Consider the following 26,610-nt stretch of genomic DNA (forward strand, 5'->3'; position numbering starts at 1 on the left):
TAACTAGTGTAATTCAGCAACGTTACTTCCAGCCTTGCCGTCTTCTGGATTTTTAGAGAATGGAAATAGTGGCCATTGTCCAAATGAAATTAAAATTCTCCCTTCCTTCTAAATCCCACACTCTGGATTATGGTTATACAGAGAATACAGAAAACACTGCAAGTTCCCACATGGCATTGCTAGGGGGAGGTGCTCCTCAGTACCTTAGGGTATAAACCCTGATGTGTTGCACTGTATTGTGTTGCTTGTCAGTCACTGAGTTGAGATATGATAAAACATTGCGGATATTTAAGGCACGAAATGAGACTTAAACAAAGTAGAGATGGAATCAAAAGAATTCCCAGGCCCTTTCTTTTATTTGCAGTAACATCAAACCATCCATTTACAAATTTTCTGGTCTCCAATCAGCTGGAATTAACTAGGCATGTCTTTGGGATCATGTTGTTTGCGTCCACTTTGGTGGATAAAAGAAAGGAACAAACCAACCGCAGGAACAGAAGGGTAGCACACTGCTCCAGCTGGAATCCAGCAGAATCACCTGGACATGTCACACCTGAACACTTAGTGGAGGGAAGGAGGAGAGCTGCTCTTCATTTGTTTTCAAAGCAAATTCATTTGAAAGAGTGAACAAGCCGTCATCACAAGTCAAATGTATTATAAATCACTTAGACCTTCAGCCTAAGAAACAAGTCTTTGTTTTTCTTACACTTTACCCTGAAATAAATTTACCAACAAATCCCAAAGATTTAGTACAAACAGTACAAATCATATTTGCTTTCCTCTTTCCTTTCTTCAGACAAACATCAAATAAAATGCAGGTGAAGGAGATGAAACACAACTGGAAGCTGATTTAGAGACTTATGCTAACGCTAAAGAATCTAAAAAATTATACTGGTTAATGTGAATCTGTTTAAAATAAAGCATTTGGGTACTGCTTTTCATGTAAGTAACTGTCATACTGCTAGAAAGTTTCTGGGTGAGGGGAAAAAGATTGTTAAGAAGTAACCTTTCCAAAACCCACAAGGCACGTTGCTTGTCCTTTATTTATTTAGCTTTGATCACACAGACTATCCCAATCTTCCACAGAATCCTCATGATACTGCTACAATATCATGGCATAAAAGATTCAAAGTGCCAGTAGACATAAGGACCAGTTTTTTTAATCGTAAACCATGATGCTCGGTAATGTTTGAATGGGAACATTTGATATGGATGGTCAGATGAAAGATACCAAAATGTCAGACAGCCCATCGACTGCTGTTGCCATGAGATTCAACAGTCAACATCAGTCTGATAAGCTACCCGACAAGGTGGTACAGCCATGGAGATGTCACGACGGTAGGCAAAACAAGCAGACATTCAGGCAGGATTTGATCAAACAAACCAGGCATTTCTGGCCTATTGAGATTTAAACCCAATTCTACACTCAACATAATGTCAGTACCAATTTTCCTAAAGGAAAAAAGTGAAACTGTTTATTTTTTTTCCCAAGCAAGACAAAATGACCAAGTTCAACCAGAAACATCCCAAAGGAAAAAATCACATAAGAACAAAACACTTACTGAAGAAAGGCAAGAAAATTAGGTTACATATAAAAGTAAATTTCTGTCTGTTAAAATCAGAGTACGTGCTGGGCTAAAAAGTAACAGATATGAGAATGTTTTATTTTAAAGAACGAGTCATTTTTCTCTCCATGTCCTTTGATTTGTATACTATCATCTCTCCTGTTTTCACAAGCCAAGAAGTCCCCTTGATATAGCAGTCCTTAAGGTGCCATTTCAGCAGTGTGTAGCCAGCTGCCCAATTCCAGCCCAACAAAAAATGCTTTGGTGGTGGCCCTTTCATGCAAATAAATGAAGGCTTAAGAAACTGCGGTTATAGGTGGATATGGCAAGGTTGCATTTAGTTGGTAGAAGCTAAAAGGAAGTAAACGTATCAAAACGCTCAAGAAAACGGACACAATTTTGGAATGATCAAAGATATCTTTATAAAGTTTTTTCATGACTTCATTCTAAATATACAGAATAAAAAATGGTGTCAGCTCATTTGCGAGACACCAACAAGATTTTCCTTATACTGTCTCAAAATTGAAAGATCAGTTTCCCAAGAGGGTGTGCAATGCATCATAAAATGGCCTTTTTTCAAAGGTGGGAGAGGAAGGGTTGGGCAGGATGGCATATTAAATTTTACCATGATAGACATGCAAGACTGTTATCCAATCTAGTATACTTTATATACACTTTTGATGACTTAGAAAAACAAAGAAGTCATTTGTGACAAGCCTAAAAAGCTTGACATATTTGACATACTTAGGAACCATTTTTTTTTTTTGGTGTCCAGAATTCTTTAATTGTACCATGTGGGCTTTTGAAAGTAACAAATAGAAGGCCAGTTTTCGTTAAGTTTGCTGCTTAATATCACATTCCACCCTAACAAAATACAATTTGGATTGAATTGACAGTGGATACCTTACCTTAACAAAGGAAGAGTATGTCAGTGCAAGATATGGACTAAACTGCTTTCAGGGGAAAAAATTAAATAAAATTGATACAGGTTGGAAAAGGGAATTTTCCTTCCTGGTTTGGAGTCCTCCCAATTTAAGGCAGAACCCGTCCATTTAAATTTTTGCAGTTAACACTTTTCTGCTTATTTAGTTTTCTCCTCTGAGTTCAACCGCTGCTGGATTCGTTTGGCATAACTTTGTGCCATGGAGTTAATGATGGACAGGATGAAGTAACACACCATTACAACAACCAACTTCTCAAACATCCAGGACAACCAGTTTTCTCCCTGCAGGAAGAAAGGCAGAACAACCCACGAGAAATGCTTCATTAGTTCAGTAGTAAAAAGGGGACCTCCTACCATGTTTTAACGAAAATAATGAGAACCTGGAGCTTACAACTTATAAAGCCTAAACAATTAAAAATGAAAAGTCTTGTGTCTTCAGCTACTGTGAAATCTGCATTCAGGCCTTCTTATACTCAGCTATTAAGATTTCACTTTGTTAGCTACAAAGTCAATGTTGATTCATATAGTTTAGAATGGGTTGAGTGTGAAGTCATCTCTTATCATTCACTACATAGTCTCTGATTAAATCTTACTATCTGAAGTCACCATGGAGATACGTGCAGAGAGTAGTGTCAAGATAGGTACATGGGTATATATTCTTGTTCCAGGATTAGGAGCAGCTTTTAAAATATAAATGTTAACTATTCCTGGAGTCATGTTTGGTCAACTGAGGGCAGCAAAGGGCCACGTAAAGAGTGTAAGGCCATCAGAAAACAAAAAACCACCAACCAAACAAGAAAAACACTATGCTTCCTTCAAGTTTCCCATTTCAGGTTATTGCTTACTCATCCTCTCCTAGTCATTTCCTTTGCTGCAGAACTGTTTATAGAAAAGGTAGGCTTAACTTAATTACGTTTTTAAGTTCAGTTATGTTAACAGCTTTGGTTTATATTAAAAAAAATTATTTTCCCATCTGTGAAAAGAAAAATAGAGCAAAAATGAAGAAAGATATTCAAATGAACTCAGTAAGTCCAATGCTTTGTTATGCTATAAATTTTAACTGTTTAATCCACTTGGAAAGTATACTCGCTACTTGTAAATAAATCATTTAAGATCAAGGTAGTAACTCATTCTACATAACAGATCCATTATTTTCCACTAGGCCAAGGCTTGTTTTTGGGAGAAGATGTACAAAATAGAAGCTATCAATACATTTTCTGATCTAGACAAAGGCACATTTGCCAGTAGAGAGTAAACCGAGCCTCAAACTTCTGCTAAGACTGACAAACCTCACTCATTTGCCTACAAATGCCAGTGAGTGCTGTGAACGTGAACTTCTCCCTGAAACTGTGGGGGGCGGGGGGAAGAGAAGAAGATAGGGGAAAGTCTCACCTGTGGCGCGCCCGTTTCACTTTTGTGGTGAAGCTTCTGACGCTGGGCCTCCAGGTATTCCTGGAATGGCTTCTGTAGAGATGGACCTATGCCAGGGACAGCACTGGAAGCAGGGTACAATAACCCAAGCAAAAAGATACATTTGGGAAGAAAAGCAGGAAAAATGTTACAGAAAAATCCACTTACCGCCTCAACTCAAAAGAGCAGGGATTAGATAGGAGGAGGAAAAAAAACTAACAACAATCAGCCGAGCTGGCGAAATCCTGTTAATGACTCTTTTCAGTAGATCAGAATTCATCCCTTCACAACCCCATAAAGGAGAAAAAGCTCTCCCTCCAAATGTTTCAGAAGCAAATAGGAGCTGAGAGTCCCTGCTAGGAGAAGAGTGAGTTCTCAGAGCGAGGCCAGCTCTCAGCTGACGCTGCACACTGGTGTGGTACAAAGAATAAAATGAATGACTTCTGAGAAGTCTCAAATTTATCACCACCAGCTCCTGTAAGAACTGGTTTGAACCGATTAATAAGGAAATGACTTATGCTTGTGTCATCCCTAGTTGAAAAAGAAACTGCCCGCCCTCTCTCTGACTTGTCCCATCTTCTCAGAGGGGGCGGTCCTTTCTCAATCCAAGTCCTTATTAGGACAATCGGTGCGTCATCCTTATCCAAAAAGAATGCATTAGCAAATTTGGGAGGCACCTCCCACTAGTCAGAAGTCAGTGATTAACAAAGGAACAAAGAAGGAACTACGAACCTTGAATCACTTCGTGGTTTATGGTAGATGGTTTGCACAGAAACTACAGTACATTACTAAACAACTTGTTCTGAGATGATTGGGACAGTGATCTCTGATAAGTTTATGTACTCGGAGCTCCCTCTCACCTAAAATATGTGGAGGTAGTGCTGTTAAACCGGTTTGGCAACTGTAGGTACCAGGCTCCCGTTTTAGAAATGCTTGCAGGCATTTAAAAAAAATGGTGACTTGGGGCAACTTAGAAAACCAAACATCTCTATTTTCTATACCCTTTATTTTCTCATCTGATAATAATAGGGCTAAAAGCTAAATGAGCCCAATCTTTTTCCTGGGGCCAGCAAAAGGTATTTTATGTATTTGCAACAGTGCCTTATGTTCTTTTTAAAGTAAGTATTAAATTAACTTCACTGCCCTTTTTCTAGAACAGTTCAGTTGCTGCTTTCTGTAACAAAAAGCAGTAGTAGAGGAAGAGAAATTTCTTGCTACTATATTTACAAGAGGTGAACAAATACATAACTCCTGGCTGACACTTTTCTTTGATCCTTTTAATTATCAACCACCATGCCCTTATGGGGAAAGAAAAGAACTGCAAGAAATAGTCTATGTCTAAGAACTTAAAATCATTACAGGGATTCAACACACACACACACACACACACACACACACACACACACACACACACACACACACGACCTGGTTTGCAAACAAAAGAATGTATAAATCAATAATAAATTTCTCAACTTTTTGGTACAGAAGATATATTCCAAAGAAACTGAAGGGAAAAAAGGGAGATCAGTGTGGGGTGAAGTTGTTTAAAAAGTCTTTTAATGAATACTGAAGGATATGTAAAAAGGCTTGGATAGACATATGTAGTAGAGGCAATGAGTACATTGATGATTCCAGAAGACCTGTATGACAGACATCGAAGATGGAGAAGTGGGACTTCCCCCGTGGTCCAGTGATTAATACTCTGCACTCCCAATTCAGGGGGCCTGGGTTCGATACCTGGTCGGGGAGCTAGATCCAGCATGCTGCAACTAAAAAAAGGTCCTGCGTGCCGCAACTAAAGAACCCACATAAATAAGTAAATATTAAAAAAAAGAAAAGACAGAGAAGGGAGGGAGACTGTGGGTTAAGTCCTCTCATAGACTTTTACGTGGCCTTACATTAGTACGATAAACCAGAAGAGCTGTCTCTGAGCTCTGTTGCTGTTTATTAGTAATGATTCTTGGGAAGATCCCACATGCTGCGGAGCGGCTGGGCCCGTGAGCCATGGCCGCTGAGCCTGCACGTCCGGAGCCTGTGCTCCTCAACGGGAGAGGCCACAACAGTGAGAGGCCCGCCTAGCACAAAAAAAAAAAAAAAAAAAAAAACCAACACAGATTTCCCTTGGGTAGTTCTTTATATAATGCATAAAGGAATGCAAATAGCTCATCCACTCATACTTGAAATAAACCACATGAATATAAAAAAAATCCAGTGAAATAAATGCACAAAAAGATTGGCTTTGAAGATTACAGATTTATAAGAACTCTCCTTCAGAAATTCTTTTGGCCGCAGGCACAGCTTGCAGGATCTTAGTTCCCTGACTAGGGATTGAACCCAGGTCCATGGCAGTGAAAGTGAGTCCTAACCACTGGACTGCCAGGGAATTCCCAGAAATTGATTCTTTCACCCTAAATAACAATACCTTATGTCATTATTTTAAACTCCCAAGGATGGCTATAGTCAAGCCATTTTTTTTTTGAAAGTTAAAAAAAACATTTAGAGAGGCTGAAATGTTTGTATGCTTATTTGAACAGCTAGGTTGTACAAGAAATGACTTGAAAATTCCCTTTTTGATGTCCTCCAAGAGTTGGGTTCCATTATGTGTCTTGTTGTTTCTTCAGACCTCTAACTTCAGACTGAAGTTAAGCAAAAATATGCCTTACAATTTTCCTCAAATCATTCTTGGGCTCCAGGGTCAAGCCATTATTTAAAGAGAAAATTAAGAACCAAGACCCAATGGTAGAAAGGTTCTACTTTGCTGTTGTTGTTGAGGGGAATGAGGAAGGGACTGGCAACACTCCTTCTAGATTCCCTTCAAAATAACTGTAAACCATAAATGATTTGCCATTATAAGTCCATTAAGACCTACTTGTTTAGCTGATAGAGAATATATGGCCTTACACATTTACATGATGTGTAACTTTCAAAGAATTACCTTGGGCTAATGCAGAGATTAATTTTTCAAGGGGCTATGGTGTTTGTTACATGCTTTAGAGAGTTTTTGGTGGTGGGGTGGGAGATTCAGTTTTTCATAAGAGACTAGGAACAGGTGAAAATAGATTAGTTAAAAGTTTTTACAGCAATATATTAACCAAAACTATTATGAACAAATGCCACATGATCTGAAAAAATCTAAACAGTTAACATATTTGACAACTAGGTATTAATTGTTACATAATGAATTATCTGTCAGGTCTTCTTAATTTTTAAATATATTCCTCAAAATTTTAGTTTTATTTTCATTTCTCTAAGTCTACAAACAATGGCTTAAGGCCATACATGCCTCAGCTTATACAAAGCACCCTAATACTAAAGTTTTCTTAATTAACACGAAAGTTCTTTAAGTTCTTTAGATAAAAATTGAAATTACAGCTTTCACTCTTAACATACATTTAAGGAAAACAATAACGCCATCTCACAACTTCATCCCTCAAGTTATTTTCAAGCAGCAGACAGGAAGAGTCCATTCTGACATTTAGGATTAATTTAAGGTACACACATGAGGAAGGAATAACTTGCATCACAGTTCAGTGTCTTTTTATAGTTGGCTCAGGAAATAACTTAAATGCCATTTTCTGAAAGGCATTAAATTCAGAGTACCTTGTGCACCTGGCTAAGGACCCTCATCTCAACCCATGGTGGGTAGCTTAAGTTCTCCATCTGCAATTAGGTGCTGATTAAGTTCAAAGTATTAGAGTTACTATTTTCCAGTCAGTGGTTGGATTTAAATATACTTAAACTAGCCGTAAACAGCCATTTTCTCTAGGTGAGAAAGCCTTAAAGAGGAAAAGAAAAAACAAAGGAAAACAAAAGCAAGAATAAAATTGATCTCATCTACTTTTCCTTGCTGTAGACCTTCAGCATAGTGGGTAAAAAAATTTTTGTGGATAGTAATATCTTGATATTTATTTTCTTGGCACACACAAACATTTTTCAGATAATATAACTCATGAAGAAACAAATTTCCAACAAGTTATTCTAATGGCAATTTTTGAACTTTTGATACTGATTTTAATAAGGAAACAAACAAACACCTCAGAAAATGCAAACAAAAGAGGGGGAAAAAAAAGTAAAGAAAAATTCCACAGAAGTCTAATAAACCCACTCAGAGCTCAAAAGTGGTTTCATGGGAACAATATTTTGCCATGCTTATATACCTAAGTATGTGTTAAAACAAAAACAAGACAAACTTCTTTGCAAAATTCTGTCAAGGGCCCTGACCATTGTGCAAACCAAATATATTATTTTTCTATGCTTTTTAATGCATCTGTGACTCTGTCTGTGGAAATCACTTATCTGATAAGAAATCTGTATTTTAAATTCTCCCCATATTGACTCATTATAAATAAAGGTCTGCATTGTGTTCCCACAAAAAGCCAGAAAATCTACCAGAGGAAGCATCACAATTGGCAGAGGTTGCATAGGGTGGGTGATGTGAGTACTCCAGTTTTTCACAATGCTTAAATTTTCATTTTATGAGCGTACACCCATTCCAAAAAATTCATCGGTCATTGTTATTCTGTTTTCAAGGGACTCCTTTCAAATTTTGTAACTCTCAAACAAATTGGTTCACCAGGTATAAAAAACACACCATTTGATTTACTTTGAATCTCTTCTACATCATGGACATAGTCATCAATCTAGGACTTGCTATTAAAAGACCTGAAATTTTCCTGTTCATGATTCTCTTTGGATTTTTCCACCCAGTGGTTTTTGTTTTTGTTTTTGTTTTCCCCCGGTATGCGGGCCTCTCACTGTTGTGGCCTCTCCCGTTGTGGAGCACAGGCTCAGTGGCCACGGCTCACGGGCCCAGCCGCTCCGCGGCACGTGGGATCTTCCTGTACTGGGGCACGAACCCGCATCCCCTGCATCGTCAGGCGGACTCTCAACCACTGCGCCACCAGGGAAGCCCAAGAGTGTTTTTTATTATTATGTGCCATCATAAAACTGGGGCACAGTGCTTAATAACATAGAAGTAACATAAACTTTAAAAAAATTGATTTGTCTTGTTTAGCCCTATTTACACAGGGCCTATATAAAGGTTAAGCAGTTGAAATGCCTATGGGAATTAAACAGGCATTAATAAAGTAAATTTTTAATACAGGCTCTGCTTTCTTAACCACTTTTTTTGAAGATCTTAGCATTAATGTGATTGTGTAAGTCATATCATTGGCGTTCCAGAAAACATACTGTCTGACATGGATTCCCAGTAAGGCTATAGGGCAGTAAGCCTTTATCTTTCTTAGAAAAAAAAAAGTATGGGCAAAAAAAATTTTTTTTAACCTTCGTTTTTCTATTTGTGCAGTACTTTGAGGCTGATTTATTTAACATTCCTCTAATGATTAATCAGAACATGGAAATAAAACTCTCAGGGTGTGGTTAGTTAAACCACGGAAAGCTTATGAATGTGAGAAAATGTTTTTAGAAGAAGATTCAGGTCAGGGGTAGTATTAAAAGAAAGGGAAAGGAAAGGTTTAATCAAGTCTACTGCTGCTATAATTCAGAAAGCATAAAAGAGATCTTTTGAAGTAGACTACTTTTTTTTTTTTTTTTTTTTTTTGTGGTACGCGGGCCTCTCACCGTTGTGGCCTCTCCCATTGCGGAGCACAGGCTCCGGACGCGCAGGCTCAGCGGCCAATGGCTCACGGGCCCAGCGGCTCCGCGGCCTGTGGGATCCACCCGGACCGGGGCACGAACCTGTGTCCCCTGCATCGGCAGGCGGATTCTCAACCACTGCGCCACCAGGGAAGCCCTAGACTACTTTTTGATAGCACCAAAAGCAGCTTTTAAGGGCAGAGGAGCCTAGACCAATGGTCTGCGAACATTTTTGATATATGTATATTACTTACGCAAATAGTAAAATGTACAAATACAAATTAAAATGGATAAAATATGGATGAAATCTAAAAAATTTTTAAATTGTTACTAAATGTCTTACTAATTATGACAGCTTCCATGCTATCACTAGCGAATATTTCTGATTAATGGGACATAGAAAAAACAATAAATTGCAGCGTGCCCACTGTAAGCCCCTTTTGTACCATGGAACTCTTACTCTAACCCTAGCCTTTTTTTGTAATCCATGATTTGTGATCTTCTGACATGTGGATTGAGGGAGTGCCAGTCAGCCTGATGGTAAGCTATATCCTCCACGTATGTATAAGCCATATAAATTATATGTACATATACTACCATAATAATGTTATGTCCATTACAAAAAATACACAAAAAAGAAAATAACAAAGATGAAAATAAATATAAATAGAAGTTCTATTTTAGTCCCACTCCAGTGGTGGAGACCACTGGTTTAGCCCAGGAAACTAAACTGCAAGGGGTACAGATACTATACCTTGTTCCCAAAAGGTCAAAAATATCTTAAGGCTTAGTTAGCAGACCAACTCTACGCAGAACTGTTAGGTAACACATTAGAGAAAAGAAAGCTATTTCTACTAAGATCCAGATTAAGTGTCTCTTTTTTGCTCATCCTTGCATCCTTTATAGTGGCTCCCACAGGCCACTATAAAGAGGGCCTTTAAGAACCTAAATAGCCAAATCTCAAGAGACTGAAATCCTGTGCTCACAGTTAAACTTATATTTATGTTTTAAATGAATATCAGGGTCTTTAGAATTTTCTTGATTGGATGAGGATCACTGTATGTAAATCAATAAGTCAAATTTATCCTCAGACTCCAGAGAATTCTATCAATTGAGATTTGGCCTGGCAGCTGAGAAGTAAGTAGAGCCATAAACAGACTCTTTTAGACTGAAGCTACAGGCTCTTCTGCTAAAGGGATTAAATTTTACAATGAAGGTACTGGTAGGATATATTTTCAGGGATGAAATAAAAGCCCCTCCCTATCCCACCTCCATTACATGCTGATCTGTCCTTCTGAACAAAAGAGGCAATGATAGTAGGCAGGTAGAAGTTCAGGGACAAGATGGACTAGCAAGTCCCTTTCTTGATAACAGTCTTATAAATATTTCTTTGTTTTCAGAAATGTGCACATGTCGGTCAAACACTGTAGAGTTAAACACCACACGCCATAACCAACCCCACCCCCGGCCCTGCCCCCGCTGGGCAGCGAGGCCAGGATCTAAACAGGCTTAACCGTTAGTACTTTAATGAGTTGTCATTTCCTGTCTGATAAAGATTCTCACAGTATTTAACCACCAGTTTCCCTGGGGCCCCGACCAATACTAGAACTCTATTCATAGTGACTCAGAATGGATCTCAGACGCCTGGCCTGATTCAACAATGATAGATTTCCCTGCAAATGAAAAAAAAAAAAAAAACGTTTTTCCTCCTTAGGTAGACTGCTCAGGAGAAGAGGCAGGCAAGGCAGAGGGGAGGTAGTTTATCAAACAATCTTTCTGAAGAAGCCAAAGACCATCATGCTAAAAACCATTAATATTTATAGCCTTTCAGTCCTCAGAGATTAGAGAAAGAAAAAAGAAAAAAAGATACAAATTGATCCTTAATTAATCCATTAACCCAGGAATATGACAAGTAAATGAACTGGTGTTGGCTTCAAATAAACTTACTTACTTACTTACTTATTTAGTTATTTTTGCGGTAAGCGTGCCCCTCCCGTTGCGGAGCACAGGCTCCGGACACGCAGGCTCCGCGGCCACCGCCCACGGGCCCAGCCGCTCCGCGGCATGTGGGATCTTCCCGGACCGGGGCACGAACCCGTGTCCCCTGCATCGGCAGGCGGACTCTCAACCACTGCGCCACCAGGGAAGCCCAAATAAACACATTTAACCCAGTAAAAATGGGATCCAGTAATCCCATGTGACTGAAATGAAAGAGTTAAAATCTAGGGCTTTCTCATATATACAAATCTGAGTTGATAGTCTGGCATCATCTAAAATTCGTTGTGATTCAACCTCAGGATTTGGGATTAAAACATCTTGAATTTCGTTCACAGCTGTGCCTCTTTCAAATTATTAAAACCTCTTTTGTACTCAAGTTAGTCCATTGTGCGCTGAATAGAATTATAAACACATGACACCATCGGTTTCCTAAAGGCTGTGTAGAGGGAAGACCACTGCTTTATCCAGAAACATCAGGTGTACTGTTTCTACTGCCTCACAGCATATATTTCTATCACAGGCGTCTTTCAAAAAAAGTAACCCTCAATTGCACTTTCTTTTCTTTTTTTTTTTTTTTTTTTTTTTTTTGCGGTACGTGGGCCTCTCACTGTTGTGGCCTCTCCCGTTGCAGAGCACAGGCTCCGGAAGCACAGGCGCAGCGGCCATAGCTCACGGGCCTAGCCGCTCCGCGGCAATGTGGGATCTTCCCGGACCTGGGCACGAACCTGTGTCCCCTGCATCGGCAGGCGGACTCTCAACCACTGCGCCACCAGGGAAGCCCTTTTCTTTTTTTTTTTGAAATTTATTTATTTGTTTATTTTTGGCTGCATTGGGTCTGCGTTGCTGTGCGCAGGCTTTCTCTAGTTGCGGTGAGCGGGGCTACTCTTTGTGGTGCCCCGGCTTCTAATTGCAGTGGCTTCTCTTGTTGCGGAGCATGGGCTCTAGGTGCACGGGCTTCAGTAGTTGTGGCACGCAGGCTCAGTAGTTGTGGCTCACAGGCTCTAGAGTGCAGGCTCAGTAGTTGTGGCGCACGGGCTCAGTTTCTCCGCAGCACGTGGGATCTTCCCAGACCGGGGCTCGAATCATGTCCCCTGCATTGGCAGGCGGATTCTTAACCACTGTGCCACCAGGGAAGCCCTGCACTTGCTTTTGAACATTTGGAATTGTTTTCTATAAGAATCAGGATGAAGGTAAGACCTCCTTACAATTCGCACATACTCTTTGAAATACGCTATCATTAAAGGGAAGCTTTTGAAAACAAAACCTCATTTCAGAATTTTGAGTTGAGCAACAGAAGCCAAACAGGCATTTATGTTAACGAATGAGGGCAGAGCTAAAGAAGTGGTCTATAAGAACCAAGTAAAAGTGATTGGCTGCCAAAACAAAACCCTGTTAAAAATCAACTGATTTCAGTTACAGAAAATGACAGACTGATGGAAGCTTTATATGGTGACAAATCAGTCTGCGGCTGGCTGGATGACCCACTGAGTTCTAAGAAAGAAAGAAATCAGCAACAGGGACCCGCAGACCCAAAGGTCAAGAATAAAGAATAGTTTGTGGAATTTCAAATTTACGGTGAAATAGCACGGAAGCTCACTGGCCTTTATATCATTCAAAGTGGCTTGATTGTGAGTGAAAAAAGTGACAGTATTGAAAAGGAATTTAAACTCATCAAGAAAAATCTAGTTATTCCAACCGTTAGGCAGAAACTCGCTAAATGCAGTAGATAACCTTAAAAACAAAAGCCAGAATCTCTGCCCTAAATGAACTTAATCTAGAAGGGTGATGAGAGGAAGAGGGAAAAAAATGCATTTAAACCTACAGTACAAAACCCAGTAGGTTTCTCAAAGTAACACCGGTAGTAACTAGTTTCAGCCGTGCCAGGTCAATACAAGTGTGAACAAGGAGAGTAGACAGAAAGAACTCATTCTGGCTCCCTATCACATTCACGAGGCAGCCATCTGAAACTAGCACTCTTGTCCAAATCGCCAACTTCAAGATTACCTCACTGACTTCTGTAGCACTCTCTCAATGTCCCTCTTTTCCACCTCAAAAGATCTTGAAATCTTCATTCCAGTTTTTAAAATTAATTAATTAATTCTGGCTGCATTGGGTCTTCGTTGCTGCACGCGGGCTTTCTCTAGTTGCAGCGAGCAGGGGTTACTCTTCGTTGCAGTGCACGGGCTTCTCATTGAAGTGGCTTCTCTTGTACAGGGTCTAGGTGCACAGGCTTCAGTAGCTGTGGCACGCCGGCTCTAGAGCGCAGGCTCAGTAGTTGTGGGCATGGCGTTAGCTGCTCCAAGGCATGTGGGATCTTCCCAGATCAGGGCTCAAATCGTGTCCCCTGCATTGGCAGGCGGATTCTTAACCACTGTGCCACCAGGGAAGTCCCTTCATTCCAGTTTTGAAGGAAGAAGCGGTTAAGGAGAAAAAAATCAAACCACTCAGGCTTTTGATCCTATCTCCTTACAGCTCTTACCATTTACATGAATTTAAATATGTGTCAGTTTCCCCAAGAAGACGGTGATAGTAAGTACCTTATAGGTTTTATTATGCATATTCATAAAAACAAATGTAAAGCATCTGGCACACTGAGTGCTTACTAAATGTTATATCCAACCCACGTCCTTCCTTTTCTTCATTTGTATTTTCCATCTCTAGCTTTTAACCAGAGTATTTCCATCAGCCTAAAATACACAAGAGGTCTCTCCTACTAATGAATAAATGAATTCAATTAGTCAACAAATATTTAAAGAACACTTAAAATGTGTCAGGTATGACCTTGGCCTGACTTTTTCTTTACCCACTATGTAGGTTAATATAATTGGGTTTTAGTTTTCATCATTCTACAGAAATACTCTAATTATCGTTAATAGTAACTTCCTAATACAATGTCCATTTCTCACCTTACAGTCTAACTCCAGAGTTCTTGCTTTAACCTTTAACTATTCTGCCTCCCAATATCTATAAGAAAAATACAAAGGAATTAAGAGTCAAAAGAGAAGATAAACTACAGGAAGAGGACATGAAAAAGAAGCAGTTTTCTACATGAAGTACAGAAGATTATATTAAAATCAGCATGTACAACTGATTCCCAGCAGCTGGGGTCTTAAAACCTCTGTATCCTCCTCCGATTAATAGAGTTATTTGTGTTCCACACTTCCATAACTTTTTCTGATTATTTTACAATGATCAAAAAAAGTCAAAGAGAATCAAATACATAAACCAGGTTTGTGTATTTTAAAATGAAAGGGTAGGGACTTCCCTGGTGGTGCAGTGGTTAAGAATCCGCCTGCCAATGCAAGGGACATGGGTTCGAGCCCTGGTCTGGGAAGATCCCACATGCTGCAGAGAAACTGAGCCCACGCGCCACAACTACTGAGCCTGTGCTCTGGACCCCATGAACCACAACTACAGAGACCACGTGCCACAACTACCGAAGCCTGCGCGCCTAAAGCCTCTGCTCTGCAACAAGAGAAGCCACTGCAATTAGAAGCCCACGCACTGCAACAGAGTAGCCCCCTCTTGCCGCACTTAGAGAAAGCCCGTGCGCAGCAACGAAGACCCAACACAGCCAAAAATTAATAATAATAATAATAAAATAAAATGAAAGGATAGATTTTCTTTCTGTAGAAGAAAAAGTCCAGACCAATATAGCTCATTCTGACCACTTACAGAATGAGGAACAAGAAACAACATTAAGATTCAAGCACTTAATTTCTTACTGGTTAGAATGATCTCTCTTGCCACAGGCAAGTCCGACTCTTGAGGTCAAACGTCAAGTTAACTTAGAAATAGGAGACAGCAAAGAAGAGCATGGAACATTCTGTATCTGGTAAAAAGTCCCTGCTCCAGCCAACCCCATCCCCCGAGTTCAATGACTGAGTTATGGAAATTTTCTTGTGTGGTAAAACTGGGGACTTTGTCTTCCAATAAGACTCTGGCAACCTGACAATGAGCCAATGTTCTGCATATGGTTTGTTACAAGTCATATGCTTAATGTTATTTTCTGGGAATTCTCATCCTCTATTTGGTGAGAATATCAGAACATGTCATTTTAATCATGATTTTAAAGTTAGACTTGGTCATGCTCTTTAAGAAATATGTCCAGGTCTCTCTCATTGGAGAAAATCTAAAATTAAGTAAGTTTAAAATCTTAAAAAAAAGAAAGAAAGACTGCAACAAATGTAATGCCTTTGAAGCTCTAAAGTTCCCTGGTTCTTTGGTTCTGTCCTCTGACTTATTTCAGCTCAGGATATCAGAGAGTGAAAAACTCCATTACATGCCTAATCTTTTTTCAGAACCTTTTCTCTGTCCTCTTGCCAAACACACCATAAACCAAAAGGCTTTTTCAAGGATATTATCTGTTCTAACCTTTCAGAATATGTAACTGATTCATTACATCTATTCAGATTTTCATATATAACTAGACAAACCCTTTGATTTAGGAAGAGGTAATAGGGATACCTTTCCCTAAACCCAGTGATACTAATGATTACTTTCCAAAACTGTCCAAGAAATAAATCTACAAATAATTATTTCTGGTCAAGGGAGGGGAATTATTTACTCTTAAAATTACAATAAATTTTGGAGGTAGGACTTATATTCTCTCTGGGACCTTAGGACTGTCATACCATGATATACTATACTAAAAATACCACAGTCCAAATGCACACTTATGTAGCTGGGCCATTCTATAGTTACACTGAGACTAGAAGCCGTTTGGGGAAAGGGATATTTCTTTCAGTCATCAGTATAGCATTCAAACCTCTATAAAACTGATCCTAAACCTCACCACCAGAGATGCAATGGTCAGCACTAAATAATTCTTTCCCTGACACCTGGGGAGGTGAGTAGCCTGACATGGCAGGCCACAGGCACACCTGCCTAGACAAAATTTGACCCTAGACAAAACTAAGTTAACTTATCACAATGAAGGGTTATCTTGCTTATGTCCAGTCTCTCTTTTATTCACCTTTTCCCTCTTCTGTGTTGTCCCTTTTATCATATTCTAGGTTCCACTATGTGCTCATCTATCTTGCACTAAGAAATGCTCACAGAAGCATTGTTCAAAACAGCAAAAAAGGGGCCTTCCCTGGTGGCGCAGTGGTTGAGAGCCCTCCTGCCGATGCAGGGGACACGAGTTCGTGCCCTGGTCCGGGAAGATCCCACATGCGGCGGAGCGGCTGGGCCTGTGTACCACACACACACACACACACACACACACACACACACACACACACACACACACCAAAATAAACAGCAAAAAAGGGACTTCCCTGGTGTCGCAGTGGTTAAGAATCCGCCTGCCAATGCAGGGGACATGGGTTTGATCCCTGGTCTGGGAAGATCCCACATGCCACAGGGCAGCTAAGTCTGTGTGCCATAACTACTGAGCCTGCGCTCTAGAGCCCATGAGCCACAACTACTGAGCCCGCACACCACAACTACTGAAGCCCACACACCTTAGAGCCCTTGCTCCGAAACAAGAGAAGCCACCGCAATAAGAAGCCCGAGCACCGCAACAAAGAGTAACCCCCACTAGCTGCAACTAGAGAAAGCCTGCATGCAGCAACGAAGACCCAAAGCAGCCCCCAAAAAAGAAAAAAAAATATGGAACATTCCAAATGTCTATCTATGGGAGAGTGGATGAATAATTAATATATAATGGTCAAAATGAGCAATTTCAGCAGCACACAATATTAGCAATATAACAATAAGTGAAAAGTCTCAAAAGACTACATATAGTCTGATACACTTTTTATTAAGTTAAGAAGACTAAAATAAAAAATTATATAAGTGAGTTATTTATAACCACTCTGAGTCCATTTCCTTATCACTAGAAGAGAGGAAAATACTGATCATACAGAACTGCAACTGTAAATAGTAAGGGGATTCCCTGGTGGCGCAGTGGTTAAGAATCCGCCTGCTAATGCAGGGGACACGGGTTCGAGCTCTGGTCCGGGAAGATCCCACATGCCGCAGAGCAACTAAGCCTGTGCGCCACAACTACTGAGCCTGCGCTCTAGAGCTGGTGAGCCACAACTACTGACCCCATGTGCCACAACTACTGAGCCTGCACTTTAGAGCCCGTGCTCTGCAACAAGAGAAGCCACCGCAATGAGAAGCCCACACACCACAATGAAGACCCAATGCAGCCAAAAATAAATAAATAAAATAAAAAATTTTTATAAAAGAAATAGTAATAACAACTGTATGTAAAGTGTTCACTACGTTTAATAAATAGTACCCTCAAGAATTATTTGTATAATCTTTGATGAAAAACTTTGTCCTGATAAAAGGTAAGTTTTACTGATCAGAGAGTAAAGAAAAGGGTACTTCCGTTAAGGAGAAGTAGGCCTTCCCTCAATCTTCCCTGAGAGCATACAAAATAGTCACCTAGAATGCTACCTTTCCATTCACAGTCAGTAGAAACTTTGGAAAATGAGATGAGAACACAGGCAACATAAAGATTGAGAGGAAAGGCATTTAAAAACTCCACATACCTTAGAATTTTAAATCACTTGATATGAGTAAACTGTAAGATATTTTGAGACAGGATATTTTACATTTTGACTGGAAGTTGGAAAGATTACCAGTAGCTTCCTGAACTGGGGAAGAAATGTTACTCGAAGAAAATATATTATTTGAGAGAACAGCAGCTGAAAGTAGATACAGAGAGGAAATAAATAACTGGCCTGTGGCAGAGTTTATATTCAAACCTAGATTGGTTTTGTCTAAAGCCTGTGTGTTCTTTTCATATTTCACTCCATTGCTGTCCTTACTCTTGGGATTCATTTTTTTATTCTTCCTTGCCTTAGTATCTCATAATTTTATTTAAAATTTGAACTGCTGCTGACTTTTTCTTGGTCTTCTCTTTTGATTTTTACTCTACCATGGCAATTCACCACCCTCTTAATTGTGGGCAAATAGTTTTAAACATCCTTCAAAAGGATTCCAGGACTTCCCTGGTGGCGCAGTGGTTAAGAATCCATCTGCCAATGCAGGGGACACAGGTTTGATCCCTGATCCGGGAAGATCCCATATGCTGCAGAGCAACTAAGCGTGTGCACCCCAACTACTGAGCCTGTGCTCTAGGGCCTGCGAGCCACAACTACTGAGCCCATGTGCTGCAACTGCTGAAGCCTGCGCGCATAGAGCCCGCGCTCCTCAACAAGAGAAGCCACCGCAATGAGAAGCCCGCGCACCACAACTAAGAGTAGCCCCCACCTGCTGCAACTAGAGAAAGCCCGCGCGCAGCAACAAGACCCAACACAGGTCCCCGCAAAAAAAGCCTGTATTCCAAACTTTCTAGCTTAGTTTGATGATCTGCCATATATATATATATATATATATATATATATATATATATATATATATATATACACACACACCATTTATATCAGTAGTTTTAACAGTGTGAAAAGGGAGAACTAACAATCAAAGGAGAATGTTTCTATAGCAAATTACATGTAGTATTTTCAGTTCAACTCAACAATGAGTCTAGGGAATCAATCTGACTGTTCTCCTTCCCTTTTCTGAAATAAATTGCTAAACTATTTATTATGATATAAAAGAACAAATTTAGGTCTTCAAAAAATTCATTCTCCTGGTTTAACTTAATTTTCAGTCTAGGTTTGGTGATATTTATTATCATCTGAACACTTGTATAGCATTTCCTACTTCAAAAGGTAGGAAAACAAACTATGTCAAGCTCAATTAGAGAATCTGATTAAAAGATAATTTTATTACAGACAAAGATGAAAAAGATACCCATTAGCATGTGGTAATAAAGAATTATTATTACAGCTAAGTCTAATTATTTATACTGCTTAATAGTTTATCTAGACAAGAAGTTGATGGGTAGTCCCTGTAGACAGTATTAGGGAAAAGATGAAGATACCAGGACGTTGCAACATTTGTCTCTTGCAAACAGTTTTTAAAATATGACACATGCAAAACAAAACAAAACCACCATCCATTCCAGTAGGCCTTGAATATCTTAGAATAACTTTATGCAAAACCATCTTTAAGAAGAATCACTGGAATTTTTTTTTTTTGAGGGGCTGTGCTAGAGGAGGTAATTAAGGGGAGGGACTACTGATTTTTTTTACATTAATTAATTAATTAATTTTGGGCTGCATTGGGTCTTCATTGCCGTGTACGGGCCCTCTCTAGTTGCGGCGAGTGGGGGCCACTCTTCGTTACGGTGCGCGGGCCTCTCATTGCGGTGGCCTCTCCTGTTGCAGAGTATGGGCTCTAGGCATGTGGGCGTCAGTAGCTGTGGCACGTGGGCTTAGCTGCTCCATGGCATGTGGGATCTTCCCAGACCAGGGCTCGAACCCGTGTCCCCTGCATAGGCAGGAAGACTCTCAACCACTGCACCACCAGGGAAACCCAGGACTACTGATTTTGAAAAACATAAGGAATAAGAAATTCTAACTTTAATACACTGGCCTAAGCTTAAAGATATGTTTATTGCTATTTACTGTAGATAATTAATATAATTTCTTAGAAACTCCAAAGGCTGGGGAAACAGAAGAATCTGGGCTCTATAAATAATTTGCTGATTCTTACTGACCAGATCTTTATTTGGACACAGCCTGTTCATTTATTCACCAGATATTTATCAAGGACCTGCTATGAGTCAATCAAGATGCCAGATGCTATGGACACAACAGCGAACAAAAACAGGCATGGCCTCTGCCATTAAGAAGTTTACAGGTTAGTTGTAAAAGGAAGGACAGTAATCATACACCCTCAAACATGAATGTAAAAATACAACTGTCAGTGCATGTAGTACATACTGCTGAGAAAAGAGGTCCCTAGGAAAGAGGGTAATTGTGACCTAGTCAGGGAAGGTGTTTTTGTGAATATAGTAGCTGAAATCCAAAGGACATTATCTAGGCCAGTGGTTCTCAATGGGATTGGTGGTGATAGTGGCAGTTTACTTGCCATGGAACATCTGGCAATGTTTGGGGACATTTCTGATTGTCACAACTGGGAGACACTACTGGCATCTAGTGAGTAGAGGAAAAGGACACAGCTAAATATCTTACAATGCACAGGACAGTCCCCACAACAAAGACATCTTATCTGGCCTAAAATGTCAATAGTGCCAAGGTTGAGAAACCCTGAACAGGGCAAAGGGAAAAGCCTGAGCAAAGACCAATGGTGAGAGACTCAAGCAGAGAAAACTATACGGGATAGCTCATTCAAGGCTACAGAGACCCAGTAAGGAGTTTTAGCTTTATCTTAAGAATGAAGGGGAAAACAAGTGAAGGGTTTCAAGAAGTGGAGGAACTGGGGAGTGAGGACAGTGGTGGCCGACAGTCTCAGATATGGTTTTTAAAAGGTTACGAACTGCAGTATGATGAACTGATTGGAAGGAAATGAAACTGGATGTGGATGTTTGAGATAGGTAGCTAACTAATATAACTCCTTAGAAGCACCAAAGGCTGGGGAAACAAAAGGTGGCAGTGGTGAGGATGTAGAAGCAGCTGGAAAACTTCCTTCTATAAATGTTCAGTATGGAAAAAAGAGAAAGAAAGAATGTAGGATACTGCGTGCAAAGTCATTCCTACAATGTGTGAATCTGTGTGGTTTGTGTGGTAGTCCTACATGTCCCTCAGAATTCTCTCAAGGTGGCACAATAATCTCTAGGAACAGATGAAATGTCTTCTTATTTTAAAAAAAGGACAAGAATATTCCCTCTTTCTTTTCGAACGTGATATACGGTGACTTATAAACCACTTTATTTGTAAGAATTCAGGCAACAAAAAACTGGAGTAATTAAAATTTAATTTACAAGCCATAATCCATATTTCTAATCAGAAGCTTAGGAAGTAATAAAATCAATAGCTGGCTCCACTGAGTATATTCTCAAGAATATGTTTTTCCTCAATTATTACATTAATACCTAAGTAGAAAATATTAAAAACTATTTTATCATAGAATATAACATACATAGAAAACAGTAAGTATAATATATAGTGCATGGTTCAAAGAATAATAAAACTAATACTCATGAACTCACTACCAAGTAGCAGTTGTTTAACAGTGAAAATTTTCATAAAGGTCTTGTTTTATAAATGGCTTTTAAAATAAAGATTTGTGTTAAAACTACATAAAAGGCATTCCAACTTAACACTTTCCCACCATAGGGCAGTTATGCTATTAAATGAAAAGAAAACCTCTCACCTGTAAACACTGAATAAAAAATCATATATTGAAAAAAAAAGGGTTCATTTAATATCCGGTAGGATTCACATTCCAGTTGACATTAATTTGATTAACTAAACAGGTCTTTCTTTACTGTTTTATCAAAGTAAATTCCAAAAAATTTGTGACACTGTCATTTAAAGCATATGTTAAAACTGGTCTTACTTCTTTAAACACAAAAATAAATGCTTTGGATGGTTTAGCCTTTTAAAATGGTCTAATTTTTCTCTAGTGAAGTAATAGATTCATAACACATATTTTGGTAATATCTTATCAGGCCTTATTTAATGAAATATTAATATTTTATGTAAGATTTATATATAAATGAAATACAACTGTGTATCTGGCATCCAATTTTGGCTAAAACTCATAGCATTGTACCAAAGCACCGTTAAACTCTAACTATATACACATGTCATTTACATAAAGAGAATTTCATACTTCTTTGGAGGGGCAAGTCTCAAACTGCAAAGCTTCTTTTAAATCAAGAATTATATGACTTGATACATGTTTGGTTTAAAATTAAACAAGGATAATCTGAGCTTCTCCTTCCCTGCTGTAGGGAACGAGGTTCATCTTCAATTTAAATAATAACAGGGCAAAAGATTTTTCCTTCTCAAAAAATAAAGAGCTATTACAAAAATGCTATACCAATAAAGTCTTTTTTATACATTTCCTCCCATTCAAACCATGATGATATTAATATTAGTCCTTAAAGAATTACTCACCCAATGAAAGCCACCATCTGCTCCACTATGTGTTTGCTGAATGTTATGATAACAAAGATTTTCTGTAAAGAAAATGCCAGTTAAAATAAATATTTCTCATCAAAAAGAAAAAACAATATAAATTCACAATTCTGATAATAGTCTAAAACGATGACCATACTGCTGCTAATTGCAATTTTAAAAATTTCTAAGAAACAAAACAAAACACCATTTGACAAATGCTATGTACTTTGTATTTTAAAGATGTTTTTCCTTAAGCACAGTTCTAGTCTTGCCAGGATACGTGACCATATCTGAGGGAGAAATGTGAGTCATGAAACCCAAGGCTGGGTGGATGTTCCACATGTTCTATGTGTTTTATTTTATTTTATTTATTTATTTTTGGCTGTGTTGGGTCTTCATTGCTGAGCGTGGGCTTTCTCTAGTTGCAGAGAGCGGGGGCTACTCTTTGTTGCGGTGTGCGGGCTTCTCATTGTGGTGGCTTCTCTTGTTGCAGAGCACAGACTCCTGGCATGCGGGCTTCAGCAGTTGTGGCATGTGGGCTCAGTAATTGTGGCTCACGGGCTTAGCTGCTCCATGGCATGTGGGATCTTCCTGGACCAGGGTTTGAACCCATGTGCCCTGCATTGGCAGGCGGATTCTTAACCACTGCGCCACCAGGGAAGCCCGTTCTATGTGTTTTAGAATGGTGTATACAACTAAAATCATGGGTTCCCATATAGCCTCCACCACTGAAATTAAAGCTTATCAGCCTGATGATAGGTGTCTGGGCTAAATCTAATCAAGAGGATCTTTGAAAAGACTACGTCCTTCCTGGAAAGTTCTTATAAAAGTATTATGAAAGTTCCATTCTCAGATCCTGAATGAGCTTGGAGTTTCAGGCTTAGGGTACAAGCAAAGGCATCAACAAGTTTTGGGGGATCTTTATCAGACCTGGGTCATTGTCAATTTGGTATTACTGAGGTATTCTTCATTAATTAAAGATGTTGATACTTAACTTACAAGTAAAGATGCCTTTAGGCTAACAGGTAGCAAATATTTTCAACTCAACAAATGTTACAAAAAGTACTTACTATGGATAATATAAGCATTATTAAGGGCTTTCAGGGAACACAAAGATGGGAAGAATACTTCTTCAATACCCTGAAGAAATTAAAAAATTTTTCTATACATAGTAGAAAGATGGTTAAGTACAAAAGATATACATATAAACTGTAAATGTCATTAGCAGTGAAAACAATGTGTTACAGAAGTTGAGAGAAAGAAAGAAATTAATTGTACATAAGTACAATTAATTAGAGATTCAAGAAGGTGATATTAAGGTTTAGCTTTAAACGACTGATAATAATTCTCTGAATAAATATGAGTAATTCTAGATTCTCTCTACCAGTTCCTGATAACAAACTCTCCAGTGCTTTGTTACTGTTGTTAAATAGTAACTATAGCCTATGTAACCAAATGGGAGGGAAGAGAAATAAAATAAATAACAATAGTCTTCTTTTTAACCATCCATTATGAATCTCAGGAAAGTGGCTAATTCAGACTAAAGCTCATTATTTCAGGTAGAAGAATAATAAGGCAATGATATTTTCTTAATGTCCCACAGTTAACAAAGACATTGGCAGCTGCACAGCTGGATATGTGTGAGGAAATAAGACTAAAAAAAATAAGTTCACAGTCCTTTTTGGTGTTTGTTTATGTATCTACTAATGTGAAAAAGGTATTTACCTATCTCATGAAAAAAGTAAGCACATATAGATATCAAACAATTACAAGATGGATGGATGATGATATATCAACAATCCTACACAAATGGTGTATGAAGATTATGAAGCTAATAAGACAATTACAAGAGATCATTTAGGGAGAAAAGCATTAATATATGGGGACTCTTCTAGTATCCATACTAAAAGCCAGTTAATTGGAGCTATAAATCTTTTACTAAGAAACAGAGCTAATGGTTTGCCTCTCAGTGATTTCACCACCATGTGTTCCCTACCATCATTTCCTAACATTCAAAATAAGCCAATGCCCAGATAATTGCACAATTTCGTTTCTTGAAAACAAAACAAGACTTTCTTCTTATATGTAACAGCTTGAAAATTCACTGTGCTGGGCAAGACATTTAAGAACATATGTCTCAGAATCATTCAGGCTTGAGGTCTGGGTGGGGATTCTACCAAATACACAAAAGGCACAGATCCCCAAGGAGCCCAGTCAGCCATGTCAACCATGTGCACAGAGGAAATAAGGGTAGAGTAGGAGTAATTTTAAAAAGATATGGGTGTAGGGAACTAATGGTGCCAGAATGAACAAAGAAGAAACTATGTATCTATAAAAGAAGGGTCCTCCAATGGAAAGAAGTATCTTAGACTGATTCATATATTAAATACTTACTCAGTGCCAACTACATGCCAGATGCTATTCTAGGCACTAGAATACCTTAGGGAGCCAAGAAACAAAAACCTCTGCCCTCATGGAGCTTATATTTCTGTACACGTGTAGGGGTAGGGGGAAAGTTGAAAGGCAATAAATAATACACATGATAAGTAAGTTACATGGTACATGAAATATTATATGAGTATGTTGACTCCTTATTTTCTTCATCATTTAGGAAAAAGGAAATATTTCTAAGGCAACTTCTACAGGCTGAGGAATTGAACTTGTCCAGTAGAAAGAGAAATCCTTAATTAACATTATTAGGTGGGCTGATTTCAAACTTTTAGGGGAGGTGTAACAGACAGCACGATTTTGGTTTGAATTCTAGTCCCTTCCATCTATGAAATGGGGATAATAACCACCTCACAGGACTGTTCTGAGATAACCAATGCAAACTGCCTAGCACAGGTCCTGATAAACAGCAGGTATTAAACAATTCAGTTTTTGTGATCATATAAATACAGTTAAGAAGGCATTGCAAAAGAGTGGAAAGAACACTGAACTTGAAGCTGACTCAGGTTTAAATTCCACCTGTTACTTATTCTTTTAGGCAACTATAACCTATTTCCCTCTCTAAGTTTGATAATTACAAAATGGGAGTAGTAATTTCTCTATCCCAGGATTATAAGAATTAAATCGGGTGGCATACACTAAGTACTAAGTGTGAAGTACTATATTAAAACATAAAGCATTATTATAACTTGAAAAAATCTACTGAGAATGTTAAAAAAATATACTATTTTTGAATATGCTATAATGAAAGGTCTGATAAGTTACATACCCTGTAACTATAGGGTACATTTAGCATAATATATTTTACTGTATTTTATAGAAAGTTAGTACATAAAGCAGGACACATTAAGTTTATGGATTCCTAGAAAAGTTGCTGTTATAAAGGGAATTAAAATAATCTGTTATTGTTCCTTAGGTATTAATACTTTCAAAGGACTTCAAAAAGCTAAATGATTTTATCATTTGAAAAACCCTATTATAGTATTTTAAATCTTTCCCAAAGTAACTAGCATTCCAGTATTTAAAAACCCATCATCACTGAACAATACACTTAACGTAAGTAGGAGAAATTATATTCCTTGAAGGAGGAAAAAATAAAGCCTTGGAATTCTGAGTGATTAGCATGGCCAGAGAGTAGATGACAAGCTCAATAAACTCATCTTAAATGCCAAAGTCTAATATGAGAAACCGGGCAGGTAGAAGCAGCTGAAGTTTTCCTTTTTCATTCTTCTCTTCTAAGAACTGGAGGTAGAGAGATGGTAAGCAGAAACTTGGGGCATAGACGTGCTTTTAATTATTAAGGAATCAGACCAGGGCATAGACATTACTCACTGTTCTTGCCCTTCCTTTAGTGAATGCTTCCTTCTTGCAAACTTCATTAATGAAGACATTCTTTCCATGTTAATTTTATTTTATTCTAGTAAGATTTGCCTTTTATACCACACCTATCGATTTGTATCACAGTCCTAGAAGCATATATCCATTTCCTCTCATTTAAATTATTGGCCTCTTTTCTCTCCTCTATTTACACACACACACACACACACATACACACACACACACACACACACACACACAGAGAGAGCCCTACCCTAAAGATTTTGTTAAGAGTATCTTTGAAGACTAACAGATTCTCACATCTCTAACCAAAACCCACATCTCTTTGCCTCCTCAGGGCCCCCTTTCTTCCCCATTATCT

General features: G+C 38.7%; 1 protein-coding gene across 3 annotated transcripts in view; it reads right to left on the minus strand.

Annotated features, from left to right (window-relative positions):
- Window positions 1-337: 337 nt before the first annotated feature.
- Window positions 338-26,610, minus strand: part of VMP1 (vacuole membrane protein 1) — a 134,067-nt gene continuing 107,794 nt past the window's right edge. For 2 of the 3 annotated variants that reach the window (XM_067020453.1, XM_067020452.1), the window contains exons 10-12: window positions 22,461-22,522; window positions 3,901-4,003; window positions 1,963-2,790 (exon numbers count right to left, since the gene is read on the minus strand). In XM_067020453.1, coding sequence (XP_066876554.1) covers window positions 2,647-2,790; window positions 3,901-4,003; window positions 22,461-22,522 — 309 coding nt within the window. In that variant the 3' untranslated portion in view covers window positions 1,963-2,646. Of the gene's footprint in view, window positions 2,791-3,900; window positions 4,004-22,460; window positions 22,523-26,610 lie in introns of all 3 variants that reach the window. The other variant, XM_059047752.2, reaches the window with a different exon arrangement.

The sequence above is a fragment of the Kogia breviceps genome, chromosome 19, assembly GCF_026419965.1.
Source record: "Kogia breviceps isolate mKogBre1 chromosome 19, mKogBre1 haplotype 1, whole genome shotgun sequence".
Classification (NCBI taxonomy): Eukaryota; Metazoa; Chordata; class Mammalia; order Artiodactyla; family Physeteridae; genus Kogia; species Kogia breviceps.